The 26,634-nt window shown below is 43.2% G+C and overlaps 1 protein-coding gene across 4 annotated transcripts in view; it reads right to left on the reverse strand.

Moving 5' to 3' along the window:
• The window catches only part of LOC141726828 (nipped-B-like protein), a 175,785-nt gene that overhangs the window by 95,135 nt on the left and 54,016 nt on the right, over positions 1–26,634 (reverse strand). For 3 of the 4 annotated variants that reach the window (XM_074531922.1, XM_074531925.1, XM_074531923.1), the window contains exon 9: positions 5,181–5,813. The exons of the other annotated variant lie outside the window; for it this stretch is intronic. In XM_074531922.1, the coding sequence (XP_074388023.1) occupies positions 5,181–5,813 (633 nt within the window). The remainder of the gene's footprint in view (positions 1–5,180; positions 5,814–26,634) is intronic. 4 annotated transcript variants of the gene reach the window in all.

The raw sequence follows: 26,634 nt of genomic DNA on the forward strand, positions 1-26,634 counted from the left end.
TAGCAAATCCAAATAAAAAAACTAAAACGATTTGAATAAGTCTCTGAAAAAGAGATGGGTTGCTTTCTGTTTTTTCAATTAATTTTCAATATTATCTTCCCTTTTCCTCTTTCTAGAAGACTCAGAGCTCCTTTTAACATCAGTATCTTAAATATTTTTGATTCACAGTATTTGGGAGTTTTAGAAAAGCATGAAAGATCTTGAGGTAGAAACCTTGAACCTAAGGTAATTAATTAAGTAATAGATCTACATCTTAATTAACAAGAAGAACTTAATGTAATGTTCTGGGAAAGGTTTAGACTGAAAGTGACAGACTAGTTTTGAATTGCTTTACTATAAACAAAAATGTGACTATTGACAGTGATTAGAAGAAAGTATGCATGAAGCTTCATTATTTCTAATTTCTTTAGAAAGGTATTGTTAAGATAATTACTGTCTGACCATTCAGGAGCCACTCTCACACCACCAGAGACTGTCACTGCTGGGACTGAAGTCTCTTCATAGCAGGAAACTCCAGTTAACCAATGGGTGCCCTGTTTGATTCCTTACCACAACACACTAAGTCAGACAAGTTTCCCTCATTGGCCCAGCCTCAGGCTTCCCACAGCAGAGTCCCAGACACCTGGTTCCTTTGAGTAATTGAATCATGTTGCAGTGATATCATAACAGCTCAAGCTGGAGCCTCTGGGAAGGGACTCCAACAAAAGAATCCCTGGACTTTGGTACCCTCACAGTCTGTGCCTCAATAGTCTGGGGTCTTCCTGCTGAGTCATCTGCTCCTGAGTGGCTGGTCACCCAGCTGGCTCTGCAGGTCCACATACCCTTTGTTAGGTAAAGGGTCAGCACCAGTTTACGGCTGGGGTTCCAGTCATTTCCCACCACCCAGAGCACAATCTGCATCTCCCACTGCAGCTGCACACTGAGCCATCAGCAGTAGTGGTATTCGTCAACAGTATCCTCATATACCTAGGCAGAAGATGGTTTACTTCTTGTCGACTTGTGGAAAAAGATAATCCCTTTCTGTATTAATCCTTCTGAATTGCTTTTTAAAAACTCAATCTGAGTCTTGATAAACAATAGAAGGATCTATCTGTGATATTACACATCCTTTCAAAAAAGAAAACCTAGCATTGATTAACAACTTGCATCTGATGAGGGTATAGAGGCCACTGAGAGGGGAGGCAATGGGAATTGAAAACCTGAGTCTTATCATGTTTCATGGACTCATTTGTTCTGAAGTTATTAAACATAATAGATGCATTTAACTGTAACTTTCAGAGCCTTGATCTCCAAACTTCAATCATTCTTTTAATTAACAGACACAGACAAATTACTTCCAAGATTAATCAATACAGAGATACTTCCTTGATGGAAAAAGCAGGAAGAGGTGGATTCTTGTCCTTCCACACAGAGGATAAGGACAAAACCAAATTTTCAAATTTTACACCCCCTATAATGATGAAAAGACCATATAATCCACTTAATCCAAAATCCAAATAGATCAAAAGGATAAAATAAAAACAGAGTTCTGAAAAGCACTCAGATATGGAGGCAAAAGGTCTATATTCTAAAATCTCTCCTTATGCATATCTGATAGACATTAGATCAAATCTGAGAGATTTTGCATTAGTGATTTTTGCACTAAGAATTCCTTTTTCAGAAACCAAAGGCATAATAACAATAAGGTTCCAGAAAAATGCACTTCATTTCAAATAAGTCAGCACTTTTGAAAAGCGCTGTATTAGTTTCACCTAAGGGGACTGCATCTCTACTTTCAGAGACTTTGGCGAGAGCTAAATATTTTAACAGTTTTGCTAGCATCAGGAATTTATTACAGAAAGTACTATAATTTCCAAAGGACTGCAATCTCCATTTCCCACTTCTACCAAACATTCTTAAGGCATCTCAACATTAAAAAAAACCCCAAAACCTTAGGATTGCCTTAGGCAAGTGTAATAGCTGTATAAATTTTAGCAAGAGCCTCCCAGAAAAATATCCCTGCCTCTCCTCTGGAATAAACAGTTCCACCACACTAATGGTTCCCAACCTCAGAAAGAACATGTCATATCCATGCAAAGTCTTACTGTTAAAAAAGAAGCATCTGAAAACCTCTGATGAAGCATAGTACTGTAGAGATTTCATGTCAGCCATACGAGGAGCAGCTACGGTCACTTGGCTTGTTCAGCCTGGAGAAGAGGAGACTGAGGTCAGACCTCATCACTGTCTACAACTTCCTCACTAGGGGAAGAGGGGGGACAGGCACTGATCTCTTCTCTGGTGACCAGTGACAGAACCTGAGGGAACAGCTGGAGGTGTATCAGGGAAGGTTTAGGTTGGATATCAAAAAAAGGTTCTTCACACAGAGGGTAGTCGGGCACTGGAACAGGTTCCCCAGGGAAGTGGTGATGGTGCCAAGACTGATAGAGTTCAAGAAGGCCTTGGATAATGCTCTCAGGCACATGGTGGGATCATTGGGGTGTCTTGTGCGGGGCCAGGATTTGGACTCAATGATCCTTGTGGGTCCCTGCCAACTCAGGATATTCTATGGTTCTACAATTCTAAAAACAATGACACAAGAGATCACTAATCTTCTATCAAAACTTGTGAGTACAATTCTACTCAAAGTAATTTATGGAAGACAACAACACATGCCTACACAGAAAGTGTAGTGTGACTGCAATATGTATTTCCATGCCTCAATTACAAAAGCAGCAATGCTTTCAAAAGCATATGCTTTCATGCAGATTTTACCATGTGCTAGCACCTAGAGTAAGATCTTTAGAGGGACACTTGCTATGTACATCATCAGCTAGCACTATACATTCCTGTTCTAATTAGACTGAGTGCATGCTACAAGCATGCTCTTTTCTTGACATAATGTGATCTGAAGTTACAGTAGATGTACTAAAATGCACAAATGCAGGGCTCTTTCATAAATACAGTAAGTAACTTGACAAAAATGAATGGCATATTTAGGAGTTACTGGATATTTTTCTAACATATTCCCATAGGAAGAATAGAGTAAGCTTCTTCCTGCGGTCACACCAAACCAAATTACTATAACTAGAACAATCCCTGAGCATATGAACTTGTAGACATAGTACAAACTTCCAAGCAATGGCAAAAGTGTTACCAAAAATAAGAATCATATTTCTCCAAGGTAAGAATTTTTCAGGAAATCTGCCTCAAGACTGCTAAACATCCTTTTACTCAATATTATTAATTCATGGCTGAAACCTCAGCAGCTAAAGTGAAAAGAACTGCTGTCTGGCATAGGGGCAACTTACTACCAGTGAATAAATGGTGGTCATTTGTCCCAATATAAGGTAAGAACTCTTGCACCTGATTCACAGCAATTGCAGGAACTCAAGAAGAACTGAGACTTGCCAGAGGATGTAGGTGGAAGGAAAGCATAAGGTTGGAATCCTTAATTGGTAAGATGGATACTGAAGAGTGGTGAAAGGGTGAGATCACAGTCTATAAAAATCACTTCTTTCCCCAAAAGAAACACATCAGTCTGCCCATGTCTATGTAATTACAGTTTACAAACTTCACAACTCATGCTCAATATCTCCTGAAAGCCAGAACAAAACAGAAAGAGTGTTTTAGTCTCACTCTGTTTGAAGATTGCTGTGCATCATCAAAATGCTGTGCATTTTTTGAGATGCTTCTTCGCTAAAATGTGCTGGAGAATCTTCTCAAAGTATGGAGATATAAAAGTAGCTTTTTAAATAGTAGAAGACAAACAACACTCTCCATAGATAAAATTAGTAGAAATATAAGCACAGTAACCAACATCATCATTTCATTTAGGCAAAATTAAAGGTAGTAGAGATTTCTTTTAAGGTAAGCACCCATTTTCTTTGTACATTCACAATGTTTTCTAACAAGACTTGATTTAGTTATCAAATGAGAAATACCTAAAAAGTTAATCCTTCTAAGGAACTGCAACAAGAACATGTACACACACACACACACAACAAACGCTCTCTATCTTCAGGCATCTTTAAAAACAGAAAAAAAATTTCCTTGAATAGGGAGAAAACATGTTCATTCTCTGATGGTTAACCATCCAAACCATATGTAAATTAAGTTGCCTCCATGCAAGTACATCCAAAATAGACTATTTTTACCTATGAACTTCTAGAATCAGAATTTATGCTGTTTTCCACTCTGCAAATTTTTATTTGGCATATCTAACAAATTAGCATTATACTATAAAGGAATTTTTTAAGAAGTAGTTAAACAGAATGCAGAGGAAGCTTCTGAAAAATACATATGCTAACCTGTCACTATCTACTTTAAAAATCACATATTCTAGATTTACATGTGGGTTTGCATCCACTTTTGATATTTCTGAAGGCTAAGACCTTCAAACCAGCTAACAACAACAAAAAAAAACAAAAAAAAGGAAAAAGTAGGGAAAAAAAATAAAAGGAAAAAATAAAAGATGATAGATTGATAGATTGAATGTAATCAGTTAAGACAACCAGTACAGCTACTGAAGTGAAGAGCAAACATTTCACAGGCTTATCTGGTTCTGTGCTAGAGACCATATCCATATATGGTAGATCTCTAAAACTTGGAAAGCCTACATAACAATGAATATCCAGTTGAACAAACATTGGAGACAATATAGTAGTATATATTACCCAATCATTACAGTGCCTTTGAAAGAATAGATATGATTTTAGTCTAACATCTCCTTCTCCTAAGGTTCAAATTGGGATATGAATAGAAATAGCATAAAAGAGCTTCCCTGTATTTTCTTAAATTAGTTACTTTTCTTAACTAGTTAATACTTTAACCACCAAAACTTATTACAAATTTTAAATTATGGTACTGATAAGATTTTAGAAACTATAAACAACATCAATTGTATTTCACTCAGTCTCATGGTTCAAAATAAGGGTAGCTTAAAAAGAATGTTGAAACACAAGACCTTCCCTTTCCATCCATTAAGATCCTAAATAAAGAATGCTAAATATTTAAAAAATGTATATATGAGAGATTACAATTCATTACTTTAAGGGGAATGGTGATGAATGTCATAGAACCACCTACACTGAGTAAACAGAATTGTACTATGCGACAATGACAGAAAAGTTTATATATGGGGTCTATATGCATATATATATTTTTTATAATATATAGTATATACACACACACAATCCTTTTACCTTTATCTTGCACTTCTTTTGAAAATCGCTCCCTTTCAATAGCTGATTCACGTTCTATCCGCTCAATTTCAGCCAATGCATCCAATTCTACTTCATCATATGACGTTATAGCTCCTTGTTGCGAAACCTGTTGCTCTGTCTGTACCACAGGAGTTTGAGGCTGTTTTGCAGCAACTGAAGTGTTCTGTTGCAAAACAGGCACTTGTTGTGCCTGAAGGAAAGCTGTCTGTTCGTGCTGCAGCAAACACTGAGCAGCGTTTAATGGGCGGTTAACATCCTGTGGAGTAACGGGTGTTTTAGAAGTCTGTCCTGGGTACTGCACATTAAAAGGAATATCACCCTCTGAAACACTGCTGTTTTCCAAACCAGAAAGCATATCATCCTGCTGGTCCATATCCGAAGATCTTACACGAGACAGTCTTAACGTAAGCTTAGTGGAGTCCTTGGAAGGAGAGCTAATGATATCATACATTGCAGCTTTTTCAGTCTGGTCTTTTTCATCCTTGCCTAACTTCATTTTCTTTTGTTTCTTTTGCTTTCTTTCTGGAGAATCTAACAATATGTCTGGGGGAACATCTCTAGGTGATGAATAAGGTGGAGGTTGAGATTGTTGGATTAAAGGTTGTCTTGATCCTAGAATAATAATTCAGAAAAACTGAACAGTTATGTTGTTCCATGTTTATATAAAAGCACACTAAATATAACCTACATAATTTTAATATGTATTTGTACATATATCTGTGTTCATAAAAAGTCTAAGTGAGATTGGCAGGAAGCACATAATTTCTAAATCAAGATGTAATTCAGATAGTTGCAGTGCATTTCCTAGGAATTTTAGCAGTCTGCTGCAGGTAGATAAGGGATCATTCCAGAGAAGATGAAACAAAAAACACACCACCAAAAAAGACTACATAAAAATTGTACCTGCAGGTTTAGAATATCAACTATTAGAAAGCAGTCAATGAAAGCACACTGACTACAGAAAAAAGAAATATCAAAAAGATTCTTAATAAGGTCCAGTGATGAAGACTTAATGTTCAGTGCATAGGCATTAGCCACGCATTTTAAAGTAACCAAATATATATCTATATATAATCAAAACATACACAGCCTCCTTAACTTTCATTCTGACAGTTCATTTTCAAATTTGTTCTTTGGGGGTTCTTATTAAATTTCAGGCAAACTCATTCCAACCTCCCCCACTCACTGCTATCTAAAACCCACTAATTGTCTTAGAGTATTTTTCATCATTTCCTGCTTTACCTTCACCCTTTTTTTTCAACACATGAATTTCTATCCCTACATGCACCCATTTCAGACTTTGAGTTCACCTAGGGAAATTTTTAAGAGAACATCCTTTGTTGCATCACAGTTAAGATGGCCATAATACACGTAGTATCATCCTACAATTATAAAAAGCATCAACTGCAAAACAACACCAAACCACCTCAAAAAGCTTCAAGCCCAACCTTTTATACCCCTCATATTCATGCAATGCACCTGTGTGCCTTCTGTTCCCTTTTGTGATTGGTCAGTACACCTCAGCACTCCATGTCTCATTGCTTTCAATACTGTTCACCTGCTTTTCACAGTTGTAGCCCATTAGGGATAAGGCTTGGCCACAGCCCCATTCCCAATTACCACAAACTGTGTACCTACAAGTCTTCAATTAATCGCATGACATTTTTTGTTCCTCAAATTAAACCAGCTCCCCATAACTGTTAGCCCAGAAAAAGCTTTGAAAAACAGAGAAGCTTTTAAACATGTCTCACTTATAACTAAGCTATAATTTTTGCCTTAAAAAGGAGTACTGGTAGGAAAAAAAATAAGAGCTTCTTGCCTAGACCAATAGGGCCAGCCTCCTCTTGTTAAACAATGCAAGCATTTCTCCAATCCCATTCATTCACTGAGGAATACTGATCTTCAGAAAGCAGTGACAGATTATTATTAGTCATTCTGTTTTAGGTCATCATAGGTCAATACTTCTAACAACAATCAAAAGCTAATTGAAATACAAGTCCTCATGTGCTTTATTCAAGATATACCACTAAACAAGAAAGTAGCTTCATTCTGAAGCTCAAATTTCTACCATATATATTAAGAATTATTAAGCCATGTACTGACCTGTAAATGAAAAAGAGAATGGATACTTCTAGCAAAGTTTCAATTCATATAAAAGGTGTGCCATTACTGATGACTTCTTTGCATAGACTACTATGCTTATTTTCTCTCCCTAGTATGTTCTGCAAAAGTCCTATAACTTCTGTATGTAGAGAGCAGGGTATGAAATGGATTTATCTTACCCTTTTTCTTGACCATCAGCAATAACTCCATATTATGCCAATTAAATCCACAATTTTGGGAAGCCCTGTTTTGTCTCATCCTGATTCCCAAGATCTTTTCACTACTCAATTTCCCCTCTTCAGATTAGATACCACACTCAGTCACCAGTACAGAAGACCTGGCTACACCCTATGAAGATCTCTCACTTGCCTTCAACCAGAGATTCCTATTCTTGTGATGTCCCCTACACTCCCCTACACACACACACACACACACTCTTCTAATTACTGTCTTTTTAGACAATAATTTACATAATCTCAGTATACTGTACAGCAGAAACTGTTTGCTATTAATTTTTTTAAGGCAATGACTACCACTCACTGGAAATACAGGCTGCATTTTTGTTTCTACAAATATTAGAGACAACTCAAAACTATTTTGAGATCTTATTGACATCTTACTCTTGATTTATCTCCTAAATAAATACTTAATAAGTTGGAACAATAGAACATTTAATGTTTTTCACAGCTGCTCTTCAAATAAAGGAGACATTCGATTCTCCCTTGTCAAAAACATTTAATAAGTAAATTTGACAAGATTGTTATTAATTGTATTCATTTGGTATTTATCATGCTTAAAAACAACTCTGCATCAACAGATAAGGTGGTTCTTTTTATCTTTGGGTAGACTTGAGGAAGTAGGATGGCACAAGAAGCGGTGACAGCAGGAGCCACAACTTCAGCATATTCAGACAGCTCCAGAGGGTGCTGCGAACAAGGTGGGCAAACAGGGCGGTGTGCAGCAGTTTGCACGTCAGTACGTGCAGGAAGGGCTCAGTCCCCCTACTAGCTCCAGAGCTCAAGTGGTGGTCAAATGCCGTCTCAGGAGGAGCCTGGATATGGTAACCACTCAGTGGGGACTCATGCCCTCTGCAGTTGCCAGAAAGGATGTACCAACACAGACAAAAACATGCAGCCGTTGAGGTCTCAGGCTGCAGGGGGAGCCAGAGACTGGCACTGTCATTGGCCAGCAGTGGAGACAACAGCTGGGTGAGGTGTGATAAGGTGGGCGATCTGTTCAGCCTGGTGATAGAGCTGAGAGAGGAGGTAGAAAAAGGTTTAAGTATCAGAGACTGAGAAGGAGTTTTACTGGTGGAACCATGCCCTGGCCACCCTGAGACAGGAAAAACCACCAGAAAATAAACCAGATCAAGAGGGTCATGTATCTTCCCCTTGCCAGGCTGAAGGCAGTAAATCAAAAGGGGTTAATGGAGGCAACTCCTCCCTTGGGGAAACAAGTGAAAGCCCTTCCTGCCCACCTCACCCTCCCAGATTCCTCTGGAACACAGGTGTGAGGTTCTGATTGTTGAAGGATGTCATCAGGAAAGTTCCTAGCCTGGTTCGGCCCATAGATTACTACCCATTACTGGTCCTTCACATTGGTGGCAATAAAGTAGCAACACATCGTCCAAGGGTGATCAAAAGAGACTTCAAGGGCCTGGGATGGTTGGTGATGGATTGTGCAACATAGGTAATTTTCTCCTATATCCTTCCAGTTCCAGACAGAGACACTGGAAGAAACAGACAGACCCTGTCTATTAATACATGGCTCCATGGCTGGTGTCACCAACAAAATTTTGGTTTCTTTGTCAGTAGGGTGGCCTACATGGCACTGGGCTTGCTGGCATAAGGTGGAATTCACCTCTAAAAGGGGGAAGAGGATTGTCAGCCAGGACCTAGCAGGGCTTATTGATAGGACTTTAAACTAGATGTAATGGGGGAAGGGGACATCAGGTTTAACAGTGATAAGGTATGGGACAACATGCCATCCCACTCATAACAGTTTAATGCCAGCAAGAAATGCCCAGAGCCTGGAGACGGATCTCATGTCAGCAGGAGAGCAGCTGAAGGACAACATCAAGGAATTCCAGGCACTCCAGCCAGTAAGCCAGCTTCATCAGGGGCCCAACTTAAACGCCTCTATGAAAACACATGCAGCATGGGGAATAAACAGGAAGAATGAGAGACGTGCACACACCTATGATCTTACTGGCATCATGAAAACATGGTGGGATGACTCCTATGACTGGAGTGCTGGAATGGAAGGATACAGGCTCTTTAGCCTGTATCAGGAAGGACGGACAGGGAAGATGAGGAGGCAGTGTTGCCCTCTATGTCAATGACCACCTAGAATGTACGGAGCTCTGCCCAAAGATGGATGAGGAGCTGACCAAGCGCTTATGGGTCAGGATTGAAGGGAGGACAGGGACAGATGATTTTATAATGAGGGTCTGCTACAGGCCACCTGACCAGAAAGACTGAGCCAATGAGGCCCTCTACAGACAGATAGGAGTAGCTTCATATTCACAAGCACTGGTGCTCATGGGAGACTTCAACCACCCCAACATCTGCTGGAGGGACAACACAACAGGGCACAGGCAATCCAGGAGGTTCCAGGAATGTGTTGATGACAGCTTCCTCCTCCAAGTGACAGAGGAGCCAACAAGGAGAGGTGCTATGCTGGACCTTGCTCTCGACAACAAGGAGGGGCTGGTGGGGAATGTGAAGCTCAATGGTAGGGTTCAAGATCCTTAGGGCAGCAAAGAGGGCACACAACAAGCTCACTACCCTGGATTTCAGGGAAGCAGGAAAGCATACTTTGGTCTCTTCAGGGAGCTCCTTCATAGAGGTCCATGGGATAAAGCTCTGAAGGGCCAAGAGGCTCATGAAAGCTGGCTGTTATTCAAGGATCACCTCTTCCAAGCTCTGGAGTGATGCATCCCAATAAAGAGAATGTCGGGCAAAAATGCCAGAAGACACCAGCATGGATGAACAAGGAGCTCCTGGACAAACTCAAACACAAAAAGGAAGCCGACAGAGGGTGGAAACAGGGACAAGTAGCCTGGGAGGAAGACAGAGAGATTGGGCATCCAGGGATCAGGTTAGGAGAGCCAAAGCCCTGAGAGAATTAAACCTGGCCAAGGACATCAAGGGCAACAAGAAAACCTTCTAAAGGTACATTGGTGATAAAAGGAAGACTACAGAAATATGGACCCATTCCAGAAGGAAACAGGAGACCTGCTTACCCAGAATATGTAAAAGGCTGAGGTACTCAATGACTTTTTTGCCTCAGTTTTCACCAGCAAGTGCTTCAGCCACACTGCCTGAGTTGCAAAAGGTAAAGGCAGGGACTAGGAGAATGAAGAACCACCCACTGTAGGAGAAGATCGGGTTTGAGAACATCTAAGGAACCTGAAGGTGCACAAGTCCGTGGGACCTGATGAGATATATCCAAGGGTCCTGAGAGAACTGGCAGAGAAAGTGGCTAAGTCACTATCCATAATATTTGAGAAGTCATCTCAGTCCAGCCAAGCTCCCACTGCCGGGAAAAGGGGAAACATAACCCCCATTTTTAAAATGAAAAATTTGAAGACCCAGGGAACTTGAGGCCAGTCAATCTCACCTCAGTGTTTGGCAAGATCATGGAGCAGATCCTCCTGGAAACTATGCTAAGGCACATGGAAAATAAAGAGGTGACTGGTGACAGCCAACATGGCTTCACTAAGGGTCAATCATACCTGACAAATTTGGTGACCTTCTATGACAGGGCTACAGCAGTGGTGGATGAGGGCAGGGTGACTGATGCCATCTACCTGGAATTCTGCAAAGCATTTGACACTGTCCCACACAACATCCTTGTCTCTAAACTGCAGACATAGATTTGACAGATGGACCACTCAGTGCATAAAGAACTGGCTGGATGGTCACACTCAGAGTTGTGGTGAACGGCTCAATATCTAAGTGGAGACTGTTGACAAGTGACCTTCCTCAGGGGTTGGTATTGGGACCAGCACTGTTAAACATCTTTTCTGGTTACATGGACAGTAGGATCAAGGGCACCTTCAGCAAGTTCACTGATGTCATGGAGCTGTGTGGTGCAGTTGACACACTGGAGGGAAGGAATGCCATTCAGAGGGACCAGGAGAGGCTTGAGAGGTGGGCTTGTAGGAACCTTATAAGTGCAAGGTCCAGCACCTGGGTCTGGACAATCCCAAGCACAAGTACAGGCTGGGCAGAGAGTGGGTTGAGAGTGGCCCTGGGGAGAGACTTGGGGGTAGTGGTTGACAAGAAGCTCAACATGAGCTGGTAATGTGCACTTGCAGCCCAGAAAGCCAACCCTGTCCTGGGCTGCATCCAAAGAGGAGTGGCCCAGCAGGTCAAGGGAGGTGATTCTATCCCTCTACTCTGCTCTGGTGAGACCCCCACCTGCAGTACTGCCTCCAGCTCTGGAGTCCCCAGCACAGGAAGGACATGGACCTGCTGAAGCAAGTCCAGAAAAGGCCACCAAGATGATTAGAGGGCAGGAGCACCTCTGCTACGAGGAAAGGCTGAGAGAATTAGGACTCTTCAGCCTGGAGAAGAGAAAGCTCCAGGGAGACCTTAGAGCAGCCTTCCAATAGCTGAAGGGAGCCTGCAACAAAGCCAGAGGAGGACTCTTTATCAGGGAGTGTAGCAATAGGACAAGGAACAAGGGCTTAAAGCTGAAAGAGGGTAGATCTAGATTAGATGTTAGGAAGGAGGTCTTCCCTGTGAGTGTGGTGAGGCCCTGGGACAAGTTGTCAAGAGAAGCTGTGTCTGCCAAATCCCTGGAAGTGTTCAAGGCCAGGCTGGATGGGGCTTGAAACATCTTGGTCTAGTGGAAGGTGTCCCTGTCTACAGTAGAGGGTTGGAACTAGATGGTGCTTAAGGTCCCTTCCAACCCAAACCATTCTATGAGTCTATTAAATATTTTTTTGGAGTCAGAAGCTGACAAAGAAAAAGACTAGAATATCCATATTGCACTCATGGATGGTTGGTGTGTTTGATAAAATGGAGGTGATGACAGATCCTTAGAAACATACACACACTACTGCTAAATATTTTAAGAGACTTCAAGCTACAATGTGTCCATGTTGGGTTTCTTTTATTTTTAATACAATCCTATTTACCACCTTCACATAAACTGTTTTCATGAAAATGAGATCAGACAAATTTACCCTGGAACCCTGGCTAAATCAGTCTCAGAACTGATAATAATAATATTCAGAATTTGTGACTCCACAGCAGATTCAAAAAGTGAAATAGAGTTCCTTCAAAAGGATGGTAAAGTGCTGCCCCCAGTATTACATATTGTCTGTATGATTTCAGTACATACTAGAAAAACAATTTCTCTACATGGATTTGAATAATAAAGAGGCAGCATTCCAAAGTGAATTTGTTAAGAATAAGCACCACCAAATCAGAACAATTTTATTCCATAGAGCAATGTCTTGTGGACTACAAACTGAGTATCATGTCTCAACTTTTTAATGATTTTCTATATAGCTTCTCATAACAATTTCACTAACAAGCTGTAGAAGTATGCTCTAGACAAAAATACTGCAAGACTACAGTATACCCTATCGTAAAACTTTCAAAATATCAGTTGTTCTTGGTAAAAATGGATGTACAGAACAGAGGTGAACAAAAGCAGCTTTCGAGAGCACTGCCTTAAGAATAATACCATAAAGTATTTGTCATTAACAACTTTTCATGTAACATAATTATTTTATTAATCTAAATATCATAATGAGCTTTTGGTATTGAGGGTTTGAGGCCCACAACTGCTTTTAAAAACAGAATAATCACTTTTCTTGACTAAGTGGAATAATCTTTTTAAACAAAAGAAATTCTGTAAGAAGCAGCACAAATTTTATTTATCTGAGAAAGAGCAATTGTAACAACACGAGAAGAGAGGTAAGCTCTACAGAAAGACAGCAATAGGTTTATAACAGCTTGGAACACGAATCTAAATTATCACCAAAGGAGCAGCTATATTCATATGACAGTAGTATACAATGTCATCTACAGTACTTTTCTGACTACTCATCCTTCTAAGTCTTTAAATAGAGTTGTATCTATGACTTAGGGTGGTACAACATTAAGACAAATGCAGACCAATTAGAATTCAGATAAAAAACCATCAAAAACAAAAGCTCAGAAATTATTACTTATACAAAGATGATAGAAAGAAATGGTACTGTTCAGTCTGTAGAAGATTAGATAGTTGCAAGACACAATAACATTATTTGATATGTAAATGATTGCTAAAAATAATTTTAAAAAATCTATGTTGTTTGTCCTTTCCCATTGGAAAGAAGTCAAGAAGTGTCATGCCTAACTGCAACAAAAATGATTCAGGCTAAGTATTAGAGGAAAACCTTTGCAGCACCAAGAATTTGAACAGGTTTCATGGCAAGAATAAGGAAACTCCATTACTGACATTTTAACAAAAAAAAAAGAGATGGAAGTTATTCAGAGTGACACTGGTACATCTCATCCAACATGAGATAAAAAAGATAGGAAGTCTCAAAGCCCTTTACTACTGTATTTTCTAAAATCACAAAATCTTTCTCTGGAAATCTTCTCAACTTTTGTACTAGATATAAATAAACTATTACTTATTTTGACCAACAGACTATATTGACATTCATTTTCAGAGAGCATAACTTGAAATTTAAAGAGATAGCATATGAGACAAAGAACATACATTTGTGAGGTTTTTCAGGATATATTATATTTACTTTCCACACACTCTTTGAGTATTTTTCAGGGAAGGGTCCCACCAGTTTCTCCAGAGTTTTAAATGCCTCATGAAAAACCTCAGCTTTGGCTGTTCCAGCTTAAAACTGTTGCATTCAGAAGCATCCTTGCATAAAAAAATGTTAAGACTTGAAGAAATAAACAAGAATGAATGCTTATTTTGGCCCTGTCAGAAAATATCTTTGAATAAATTTCTTCCACCTTTGTTCTGAATGACAGAGAGTGAGATGATAATTTTTCTTAACAAGTACCTCTGAGAGCACTGAAGTGTGTACTACAGATTTGAGAAGACTGCTAATTCTTCTTGCCAAACACTATACATGCAAGCACCAAGTGTAGAGAAATCTCCATGGAGAGGTCTCATAAATATCTAAGAAAACAAAAACAATCTTTCCAAATTGTTCAGAAAAAAATAAAATACCCATTTATAATTTATGGAAGAAATGCAACTTATTTCTGGAAAAGAGTAAAAACTCACATAATTTCATAAGGGTTGTTACTATTTCTTACAGATGTTTTTCTAGAAGAACTATATGGAAACAGGATGGTAAATATATGAATTCTTCTCTTGGGAAAGCAATGGACTAAAAATATTGTGGAAGACTTTTCTCTATATAGATCTTTAGAAGTTGTCTTAGGTTAAAAAAAATCCAATATTCCAGAGTATTGGGAAAGTAGAGCAAATGAATAAAGGATTTTGATAAGTAATCGATCTAGGGTAATAGAGACCACAGAATATTTTATGAGCTCAACAGAAGTAAAATACATGTTAACTTCTTGTAGAGGAATTTATAGAACTATTTTTTTATGAAAGGAGATGATAGCAAGAAAACAGAGCAACTATTGTGTTTGCATAGCTAAAAATATAACAAATACATAACAAAGAAGGGATAAAGTCCAGCCGAGAACTTTTGGATAAAACTTCAACTGCTCTGGTACCTTTACTGGAACAGAAGTGAGGGGAAAAAAATCTGTAGCAGGGAAATTTTACTCTGTTGAGTAAGTAAATAACCAACCAAAATAAAAAATATACCTTCTGTCATCTCTCAAATAATTGCCTGAGTTGCAAACAAAACTTCTTCCTCCTTCAGATTCTGTTAATCAGACAGCTCTCATTCATAAAATGTCCTGAGCTGGAAGAGACCCACAAGGATCATTGAGTCCAACTCCTGGTCCTGCACAGGACACCCCAACAATCCCATCCTGTGCCTGAGAGCATTGTCCAAACACTCCTTGAGCTCTGGCAGCCTTGGGGCTGTGACCACTGCCCTGGGGAGCCTGGTCCAGTGCCCAACCACCCTCCATGTGAAGAACCTTTTCCTAATATCCAGCCTAATCCTCCTGACACAGCCACAGCCATTCCTTCAGGTCCTGTCACTGGTCACCAAAGAGAAGAGATCAGAGCTGCTCCTTCCTCTTCTTCTCAGAAGGAAGCTGTAGACTGCAATGAGGTCTCCCCTCAGTCTCCTCCACAATAAACAAATCAAGTGACCTCAGCTACTCCTCATTAGTCTTGCCCCCAGGGTTTTTCACAGAATCACAGCACGATTAGGGCTAGGAGGGACCTCTGGAGATCATCTAGTCCAACCTCCCCTGCCAAGGCAGGGTCACCTGGAGCAGGTGACTCAGGAACTCATCCAGGTGGGTTTGGAATGTCTCCAGAGAGGGAGACTACACGACCTCCCCAGGCAGCCTGTTCCAGTGCTTTGCCACTCTCAATGGACAGTTCTTCCGCATGTTGAGGTAGAACTTCTTGTGTTTTAGTTTATGGCCATTGCTCCCCATCCTGTCACTGGGCACCACTGAAAAGAGTCTGGCACGATCCTCTTAATGCCTACCTTTGAGATATTTATATGCAATAATGAGATCCCCTCTCAGTCTTCTCTTATCCAGACTAACCAGGCCTAGCTCCTGAAGTCTCTCCTCATCAGAGATGCTCCAGATCCCTCATCATCTTTGTAACTCTCCACTGGACCCTCTTCAGGAGCTCCTTGTCTATTTTGTGCTGAGGAGCCCAGAACTGGACACAAGCACTCCAGATGTGGCCTCACTAGGGCCAAGTAGAAGGGGAGGATCACCTCTCAGAGCTGCTAGCCACACTCTTCCTGATGCACCCCATGATACCATTGGCCGTCCTGGCCCCAGGTTGCACTGCCAGTTCATATTCAACTTGTCATCCACCAAGACTCCCAGGTCCTTCTCTACAGAGCTGCTCTCTGGTAGATCAGCCCCCAACCTGTGCTGGTACTTGAGGTTATTCCTCCCCAGGTGCAGAACCCTACACTTTGCCCTTGTTGAACCTCATTAGGCTTCTCTCTGCCCAACTCTCCAGCCTATCAAGGCCCCACTGAATAGCAGCACAGCCTTCAGGTGTATCAGCCATTCCTCCCAGTTTTGTATCAACAGCAAACTTGCTGAGGGTACATTCTATCCCATTGTCCAAGTCACTGATAAACAAGTTGGATAAGATTGGACCCACTATTGATCCCTGGGGAACACCGTTGACTACATGCCTCCAACTGGATTCTGCCATGCTGATCACAACCCTCTGAACTCTGCCAGTCAGCCAGTTCTTGATCCACCTCACTGTCTGTATTGGGTCTGACTGAGATAGAGTTCATTTTCTCCTAGCAGCCCTCACAGTGCTGTGCTTTGCATTGGAAGCTGGAAAGGTGTTGAGAACACACCAGTGTTTTGGCTGCTGCTGAGCAGCACTGGCACAGCATCAGTGCTGTCTCTCAACATTCCCCTCTGCCATCAAGGGGCTGGGAGTGAGCAAGATCCTGGGAGGGGACACAACCAGGCCACCTGACCCAAATTAACCAAAGGGATATTCCATACCATGTGACATCAGCTCAGATATAAAGGCTAAGGGAGGGAAGCAGAAGGGGGGGGTGCAGCGGCATTCTTTATTCTACGTTTGGCTTCTGGAGCAACCACTATGTGTGCTGAAGCCCTGCTTCCTGGGAAGTGTCTGAACATCACACACTGATAGGAAGTAGAAATTAACTTTTCCCCTTTGCTTATGCACACACAAACTTTTGCTTTTCCTTTTTTTGCTTTAGTAAACTGTCTTATCTCAACCTACGAGTTGTTATCCATCTTATTTCCTTGCCCCTGTCCCAGTGGAGAGTGATAGAACAGTTTGATGGGCACCTGGTGCCCAGCCAAGGACAAACCACTGCACTACACTATCCATTCATCCAAGCCACATTTCCTGAGCTTACCTACAAGGATGTTATGGGAGATAGTGTCAAAAGCCTTGATGAAGTCGAGGTAGACAACATCCACTGCTCTCCCCTCATTGACTCATCCTGCCATGCCATCACAGAAGGCTATGAAATTGGTCAAGCATGATTTCCCCTTGGTGAATCCATGCTAATTACTCATTATGACCTCCTTTTCTTCTACAGGCTTTTTGATGACCTCCAGAATTACCTGTTCAATCATTTTCCAGGGATGGGAGGAAGGCTGACTGGCTCATAGTTTCTTGGGTCCTCCTTCTTGGCCTTTTTGAAGATGGGAGTAACACTGGATGCCTCCAATCATTGGGAACCTCTCTCATTCTCCATGACTTTTTCAAAGATGATGGAGAATGTCCTAGGGTGACGTTATGATGCTTGTATCCCCCATTCATGTGTTCTGTTTATGTTGGATATTATGTTCTGTGCCTTCGAGACTGGCTCTGAACAGTGAAAGTTTTGTTTTGGTTTTTCTTATCAGCCTGGCGGGACACAGAGGGCAGTACACAGTGCTGCTTTTGCGGTTTTTTTTTGCTTTTGCTTTTCCCTTGCTCTTGCTTCTGCTTGCTTTTTGCTTCTGCTCTTTAGCTAGTTTAGCTAAACAGTCCAAATTTTTCCTGGACTGTTTCTTCTCTCCTTTTCTCAACCATCTCAAACCTGCTCCAGACTGGGACATGGGAACACCAAGAGTTTGCACCTTATGGTCTGCAGCAGCTGCTCCAGCACTGGAGGGACTGAGAACAGAGCGACCACCCCCAAGAGAGACTTTCTGCATTTGTCATCTTTTTCCAGAGTGGTGTCATCTGGTATTGTTCATTTTGTGTGCTGGGGGGCGCTGTGCCCGGTAAATAAACAGGTTCTTTCCACTTCTTTCTGAGGAATTCTTCCCTAACCGGTTGGGGGGAGGGGCCCTGTGGGTTTGCTTTCTGGAGGGGCCCTCCTTTGGAAACTCTCTATCAAATTTGCCCTAAACCAGGACAAAATCTTGGTGCCCAACTCGTGGCTTGAACCCACGAGAGAGAGAGAGTGGAAAAACCCTGTTTTGAGTGCATTTTGGTTGCCATTAATCTCTGTTTGTTTAAAGCAGTTAAAAGCCATGCTTTTTGAATTCATAACGTCTGTTGGGGTAAAGGCTTGCATGTATTTCTGGTCCCTAGGGATTTTTGAGATCTTAATACCTCTATGGTCTCTAGGTTTATTTTCTTATCCAGAAATAGCTCTAGTATTGTCCCTAATACGTAGTTTTTACAGCAGAGAGGCAGTGACCAGAACAGCTATACTGCTGGGCTTGGTGGCAATGATTTGTAAGAAGTTTATAAACATGCTGGGGTCTGCTCCAGGTATGAATGGTTCCTGGCTATGGTTATGCATCCAGTTTGTTAGAGGAGGAGCAGCAGGGAATGAGGTTTTTCAGCCTTTGCTTTCCTTCTTCTCCTATGAATCAGTTGCATCACTAGTGAAGGATGTTGTTTCCCCTCAATGTTAAAGAAACCATCTTTCTGGTGTTCAATCTGGTAACCTTCCTCTATACAGCCTGCTGCTTCTCTAGAATGAGGGCTGAGATTTCTAGACGGGCTGATGAGACCCCTGACTCAGGAGTAGACCCAGGTGTGGAAAATCCTAAGTGGTGTGGGAAATGGGAGGTTATGGGCCAAATCCTGAAGGAATTCTCTGACCCTATAGTCTGGGATTTTCCCCATAAACAAATTCAGAACCCAGCTGAGGTGGGGAAATATCTGAAAGAGAAGTACCAGGATGAGCCTAAGGAGAGGAAGGTCATTGCAGTGAGCTGGGCCCTGGCCTATGCTTATCGCACATTGCTAGATACTGTCGGGCAGCAGACAGAGGCAGGGGGGCAGGGAGATAAATCAGCTACCCCAGGCTCGAAGCCAGCAGCCAAACCAGATAGTGAGCCTAAGCCAGCAGCTAAAGAAATGGCTGTTGCTACCAGTACTAGAAATGGGAAATGCACGGACAAAACTAATCGACCAGTGGATGATGATGATTATGATGATGCAGGAGAAGAACCCTCAATGCCTCCTGACATAAAATCAGGAGTCAAAGCAGCAGGTGCAAGATCAGATGCAAATATTGAGTCCTTTTCCCTGAAGGACCTTCGTGGCTTACGGAAGGATTATACCCAACGACCTGATGAATCCATAATTAGTTGGTTAGTTTGGCTCTGGGATGCTGCAGGTGAGGCTACAATTCTGGATGGCACTGAAGAGAGGCATTTGGGATCCTGATCACATGATCCTGTCATCGACCAAGGTATGATGAGGGGGGCTAATCCACACAGCCTCTGGGCACGGGTCTTGGACAGTGTTGCACAAAGATACCTGTGTGCAGATGATCTTTATATGCAACAAACACAGTGGAAGACCATAGAGCAAGGGATCCAATGCCTGAGAGAAATGGCAGTGGCAGAGATTATCTTCTCAGATGATGTAACAACTAGGAACCCAGACATGGTACCATGCACGTCTGTGATGTGGCGAAAACTCGTACGACTTGGGTCACACGAATATGCTTCTGCCTTAGCTATAATGAAGAGGGATGAGAGGGATGAGACTGTGCTGGACATGGCAAGGAAGCTCCGAGCATATGCAGATGCTGTACATGGCCCAACACATGCCAAAATTGCAGCGGTAGAAACACGTCTGCAAAACTTACAGGATAAGATAGAGGAGAATCATAAGAAGCTCAGAGAGGAGATTAAAGAAGACCTTCTCCAAATCTCGGCAGTACACATCCGAGGTTCTGGCATCCAAGGCAGACGTTTCCCAGATGGCGAGAGAAGGTACACTCCACGAGCTGAGCTGTGGTTCTACCTGCGTGATTGTGGGGAAAACATGGGGAGATGGCATAGAAAACCTACTGCTGCTCTGGCACAACAGGTGTGTGAGTTGAAGGAAGCCACCAGAAGGAAAGCAGCTCCAGTTGCCCGTAGCCAAACTGCCAGGTATGATGATGATGACATGTCTGATCCCCTTGAAAGAACATCCAAGACATATGCCCAGGGAAAGAATGATAACCAGGCTTAGAGAGGCCCTGCCTCTAGCCAGGTAGAGGGCAGGGAAAATCGTGTTTTCTGGTCTGTGTGGATTCGTTGGCCTGGCACATTGGAACCACAAGAGTATAAAGCTTTGGTTGATACTGGTGCTCAGTGTACATTAATTCCATTGAGACATGTGGGGACAGAGTCTGTTTCTATTGCTGCTGTGACAGGGGGATCACAGGATTTCACTTTGGTGGAAGCTGATGTGAGCCTGACTTGGAATGAGTGGAAGAAACATCCTATCGTGACTGACCCAGAGGCCCCATGTATTTTGGGCATAGACTATCTTCGAAGTGGGTACTTCAAAGACCCAAAAGGACTCAGATGGGCATTTGGAATAGCTGCTGTAGAGACAGAGGGCATCCAGCAATTGAACACCTTGCCTGGGTTGTCCGAGAATCCATCTGCAGTAGGATGCCTGACGGGAGAAGAGCAACGAGTGCCAATTGCCACTTCCATAGTGCATCGACGGCAGTATAGAACCACTCGAGATGCTGTGATCCCCATCCATAAGATGATCCGAGAGCTGGAGAGCCAAGGGGTGGTCAGCAAGACCCACTCACCCTTCAACAGCCCCATTTGGCCTGTGCAAAAATCTGAAGGAGAATGGAGATTGACTGTGGACTACTGTGCATTGAATGAAGTGACTCCACCGAGTGCTGCCGTGCCAGACATGTTAGAGCTCTAGTACAAGCTTGAGTCCAAGGCAGCGAGGTGGTACACCACTATAGACATTGTCAATGCATTTTTCTCCATTCCTCTGGCAGCAGAATGCAGGCCTCAGTTTGCTTTCACATGGAGGGGAGTGCAGTACACCTAGAACTGACTGCCCCAGGGGTGGAAGCACAGCCCCACCATCTGCCATGGACTGATCCAGACTGCACTAGAAAGGGGTGAGGCCCCAGAACATCTGCAATATATTGATGACATCATTGTGTGGGGGAACACAGCTGCGGAAGTGTTTCAGAAAGGAGAGAAAATCATCCAAATCCTCCTGGGAGCTAGTTTTGCCATTAAAAAGAGCAAAGTAAAGGGACCAGCTCATGAGATTCAGTTCCTGGGAGTGAAGTGGCAAGATGGACGGCGTCAGATTCCTACAGACATCATCAACAATATCACAGCAATGTCTCCACCAACCAATAAGAAGGAGACACAAGCTTTCCTAGGTGCCATAGGCTTTTGGAGGATGCATATTCCTGAGTACAGTCAGATCGTGAGCCCTCTCTACCTGGTCACCCGCAAGAAGAACAATTTCCAGTGGGGCCCTGAGCAGCAACAAGCCTTTGTTCAGATTAAGCAGGAGATTGCTCATGCAGTAGCTCTTGGCCCAGTCAGGACGGGACCAGATGTGAAGAACATGCTCTACTCTGCAGCCGGGAACCATGGCTTGTCCTGGAGCCTTTGGCAGAAGGTGCCTGGGGAGACTCGGGGTCGACCACTGGGATTTTGGAGTCGAAGCTACAGAGGCTCCGAAGCCAACTACACTCCAACAGAGAAGGAAATCTTGGCTGCCTATGAAGGAATCCAAGCTGCCTTGGAGGTGACTGGTACAGAAGCACAACTCCTCCTGGCGCCCCGACTACCGGTGTTGGGGTGGATTTTCAAAGGCAAGGTTCCTTCCACTCACCATGCCACCAGTGCCACATGGAGCAAGTGGATTGCTCTTATCACTCAGCGCGCCTGTATAGGTAAACTGAATTGCCCTGGAATTTTGGAGGTAATTACAAACTGGTCAGAAGGTGAGAACTTTGGTCTCATTGATGAAGAGGAACAAGTACAAGTGACACGGGCTGAAGAAGCTCCACCATACAACCAACTGCCAGCAGAAGACACACGCTACGTTTTTTTCACTGACAGTTCCTGTCGCATCGTAGGTATGAACCGGAAGTGGAAAGCAGCCGTATGGAGCCCCACACGACAGGTTGCACAAGCTACCAAAGGAGAAGGTGGATCAAGTCAACCTTCAGAACTCAAAGCCGTTAAACTGGCCCTGGACATTGCAGAAAGAGAGAAATGGCCAAAGCTATACCTCTATACTGATTCATGGATGGTAGACAATGCTCTGTGGGGATGGCTGGAGAGGTGGAAAAAGGCTAACTGGCAGCATAGAGGAAAACCAATTTATTCTGCTGATGAGTGGAAAGACATTGCTACCGGGGTAGGGAGGCTACCTGTGAAAGTCCGCCATGGAGATGCCCATGTACCCAAGAGTAGAGCCAATGAGGAGCACCAAAACAATGAGCAGGTAGACCAGGCTGCAAAGATAGGGGTGTCCAAGATAGACCTAGATTGGGAACATAAGGGAGAGTTATTCCTAGCTCGGTGGACTCATGATGCCTCAGGCGATCAGGGCAAAGATGCCACCTATAAGGGGGCATGAGACCGAGGGGTGGATCTAACCATGGACAGTATTTCTCAGGTTATCCATGACTGTGAGACGTGTGCTGCCATCAAGCAGGCCAAACGAGTGAAGCCCCTCTGGTACGGTGGGCGGTGGTCCAAGTACAAGTATGGGGAGGCCCTGCAGATTGACTACATCACACTGCCCCAGACATGCCAGGGCAAACGCTACTTGCTGACCATAGTGGAAGCCACCACTGGATGGTTGGAAACCTACCCTGTGTTCCATGCTACAGCCTGGAACACCATCCTGGGCCTTGAAAAGCAAGCCCTGTGGAGACATGGCACCCCTGAGAGGATCGAGTCAGACAACGGGACTCATTTCAAGAACAGCCTTATCAACACCTGGGCTAGGGAACATGGCATTGAGTGGGTGTACCATATCCCTTACCATGCACCAGCCGCAGGGAAAGTAGAGAGGTACAATGGACTACTAAAAACTCAGTTGAAAGCTTTGGGTGGGGGATCTTTCAAAAATATGGAGCAGCATTTAGCAAAGGCCAGCAGGTTAGTTAACACCTGAGGTTCCACCAACCGAGCAGGTCCTGCCCAGTCTGAGTCCCTGAATGTAATAGAAGGAGACAAAGTCCCAGTGGTACATATCAGAGGTTTGTTAGGGAAGACTGTGTGGATCAATTCTGCCTCGAGTACAGACAAATCCATTCATGGGGTTGTCTTTGCTCAGGGACCAGGTTGCATATGGTGGATAACGCAAAGAGATGGAACAACACGATCTGTAGCTCAGGGAAATCTGATTGTGGGGTGAGAATGATATGCAAATATCACTGTTCGTTGGATGTTACTGCCATTGTCTGTACATTAAACCATACAGACATGAGATAGAAGGAAATGTGTACATGTCAAAGGTCTGAGCAAATGATAGATGGAGCTTTGAGTGAGTAAAGTGAAAGGGGGGAATCCTGCAACTCTGTGGTATAGGGCCTGGATTCAGTGGTCCAGTGTAGGGATGTGATGAGGGCATGATGGGTATTGCTTGTAAGTTTTGGGGGAACAGATGGAAATTCTGTGTGAGTACATGCATGATGTGTGGTAGTATGTTGATGATACGGAGATAAGGGGTGGAATGTACTTGGGTGACGTTATGATGCTTGTATCCCCACTTGTCTGTTCTGTTTATGCTGGATATTATGTTCTGTGCCTTCGAGACTGGCTCTGAACAGTGAAAGTTTTGTTTGGTTTTTCTTATCAGCCTGGTGGGACACAGAGGGCTGCTTTTGTGGGGTTTTTTTGCTTTTGCTTTTCACTTGCTCTTGCTTCACTTCTGCTTGCTTTTTGCTTCTGCTCTTTAGCTAGTTTAGCTAAACAGTCCAAATTTTTCCTGGACTGTTTCTTCTCTCCTTTTCTCAACCGTCTCAAACCTGCTCTGGACTGGGACCTGGGAAACACCAAGAGTTTGCACCTTATGGTCTGCAGCAGCTGCTCCAGCACTGGAGGGACTGAGAACAGAGCGACCACCCCCAAGAGAGACTTTCTGCATTTGTCATCTTTTTCCAGAGTGGTGTCATCTGGTATTGTTCATTTTGTGTGCTGGGGGGTGCTGTGCCTGGTAAATAAACAGGTTCTTTCCACTTCTTTCTGAGGAATTCTTCCCAAACCGGTTGGGGGGAGGGGCCCTCCTTTGGAAACTCTCTATCAAATTTGCCCTAAACCAGGACAGAGAACCACAGAGTAACAACAGTAACAACATCTGCCATCTCCCTCATCACCCATAGGTGCATCATGGGCTCATGGATTTATGGGTGTTGAGTCTGTTTAGCCAATCTCTAACACAACCCTCTATGACCACGGGAAGTTTCCTTTCTGTGGTCTTCCTCTCTTACCTCTGACGTCTGCGACTCCTGAGAGTCATCCTCATCAGTGAAGACTGAGGCAAAGAAGACATTCAGTAATTCCACCTTCTCTGCATCTTCCATTACTAGGACACCCATTGGATTCAGCAGAAGCCCAACATTTCCTCTAATCTTCCTTTTGCTGCTGGTATACTTGTAGAAGCTCTTCTTTTTATCCTTGATGTCCTTTGCCAGACTCAATTCCAAGTGGGCCTTGGCTTTGCTTGTCATATCCCTGCATACCCTGACAACATTCCCATAGTCTTCCCACATGGCCTGTCCCTTTTTCCACATCCCATAAATTTCTTTCTTGTGTTTGAGATTTGCTAGCAGCTCTCTGCTCATCCATGCACATCTGCTCCCTTTCCCTGATTTCTTGCTCATTGGGATACATTGGTCTTCAGCTTGGAGAAGTAGTGCTTAAATAGTGACCAGCTCTCTTGAACTCCCTTCTTCTAGAGCCCCATCCCATGGGATTCCTCTAAGCAGGTCCCTGAAGAGGCTGACGTTGGCTCTCCTAAAGTTTAAGGTTCTAGTTCTGCTGTTTTTCTTCCCTCATGCAGAATCCTGAGTTCTACCATCTCATGGTCACTGAAGCCAAGGCTGCCCCCAACCTTCATGTCTTCAACCAGTCCCTCCTGGTTTGTAAGTACAAGGTCCAGCAACACTCCTTTCCTTATTAGCTTCCCCACCACTTGCATCAAAAAGTTATTAATGATCTGCAGAAAATTCCTGGACTGTGTGTGCTGGGCCATGTTCACTCTCCAACAAATATCAGGGTGGTTTAAGTTCCCTGGGAGAACCAGGGCCTGTGACTGCGAGGCTATTTCCAATTGCCCATAGAAAGCCTCATCAACTTCCTCCTCCTGATCAGGTGGTCTGTAGTAAACACTTGCAACAATGTCACCTATATCAGCCTGTCCCTTAATTCTCACCCATAAACTCTCACCTCATTCATCTGTCCCTGGGTAGAACTCAAATACATTCCAGTTGCTCTCTCACATAAAGATCAATTCCACCACCTCGCTTCTCTGACCTTTCTAAAAAGTACATACCCATCCACAACAACATTCCAGTCATGTGAACTATCCCATCATGCCTCTGTCATTGCCATGAGATCATGGCCCTGCAACCGCACAGATTTCCAGTTCTTCCTGTTTATTACCTATGCTGCATGTGTTTGTATACAGACACTTCAGAGAGGCAATCAGGCATGCAGGTTCCCTAGAAGGGGTATAAGAGGATTCACCATAACCACTCTTGATGTGTTTTTTCCTTTGATCTTTACCTTGAGGGGCAGTCAAGGAACATCAATCACTGCAATGTCTGGTATGACCTACTCCCCAGGAGGAAGCAAAGGCATGAGTACTGCCACTTTGGACCCTATCCCCGAGTCCTTTGGTTTAAAGCCCATCTCACCAAATTGGCCAACCTGCTGCCAAAACTTCTCTTGCTCTTTTAAGACAGGTGGATCCCATCCCTCCCTAACAGGCTGCAATCATTAAAGCACAACCCACTGTCATAAAAGCCAAAACCTTCTTGATGGCACCAGCCACAGAGCCAGACTGATCTGCACTATGTGTCTCCTTCTGGCGATCCCCATTTCTCTGACCAGTAGGATAGATGAGAAGATGACTTGGGCACAGATGTTTTTCACCTGCCTCGCCAAGGCTTTATAGTCTTCCTTGATCCTACCTACTTTTTGGCTTGCAGCATCATTCGTACCCACATGAAAAAGTAATAGCGGGTAGTAGTCTGTACTCTTGAAAAGTTGGGGCACTCTTGGCAACATCATGGATATCAGCCCCCAGTAGACAGCATACCGCTCCTAGCTCTATCAGGCTGGCAGATGGAGGCCTCAATGCCCCATAACAGAGAGTCACCCTCTACGATCAATCAACATTTCCTTTTACGGTAACTACCATGCACTGCTGGTGCAGGTTCCCTTTGTTGGCCTTGCTCACGGACATCTAGTCTTTACAACATCATATCTTTTTGGGA

This window comes from Zonotrichia albicollis, chromosome W, assembly GCF_047830755.1.
Source record: "Zonotrichia albicollis isolate bZonAlb1 chromosome W, bZonAlb1.hap1, whole genome shotgun sequence".
NCBI classification, from domain to species: domain Eukaryota; kingdom Metazoa; phylum Chordata; class Aves; order Passeriformes; family Passerellidae; genus Zonotrichia; species Zonotrichia albicollis.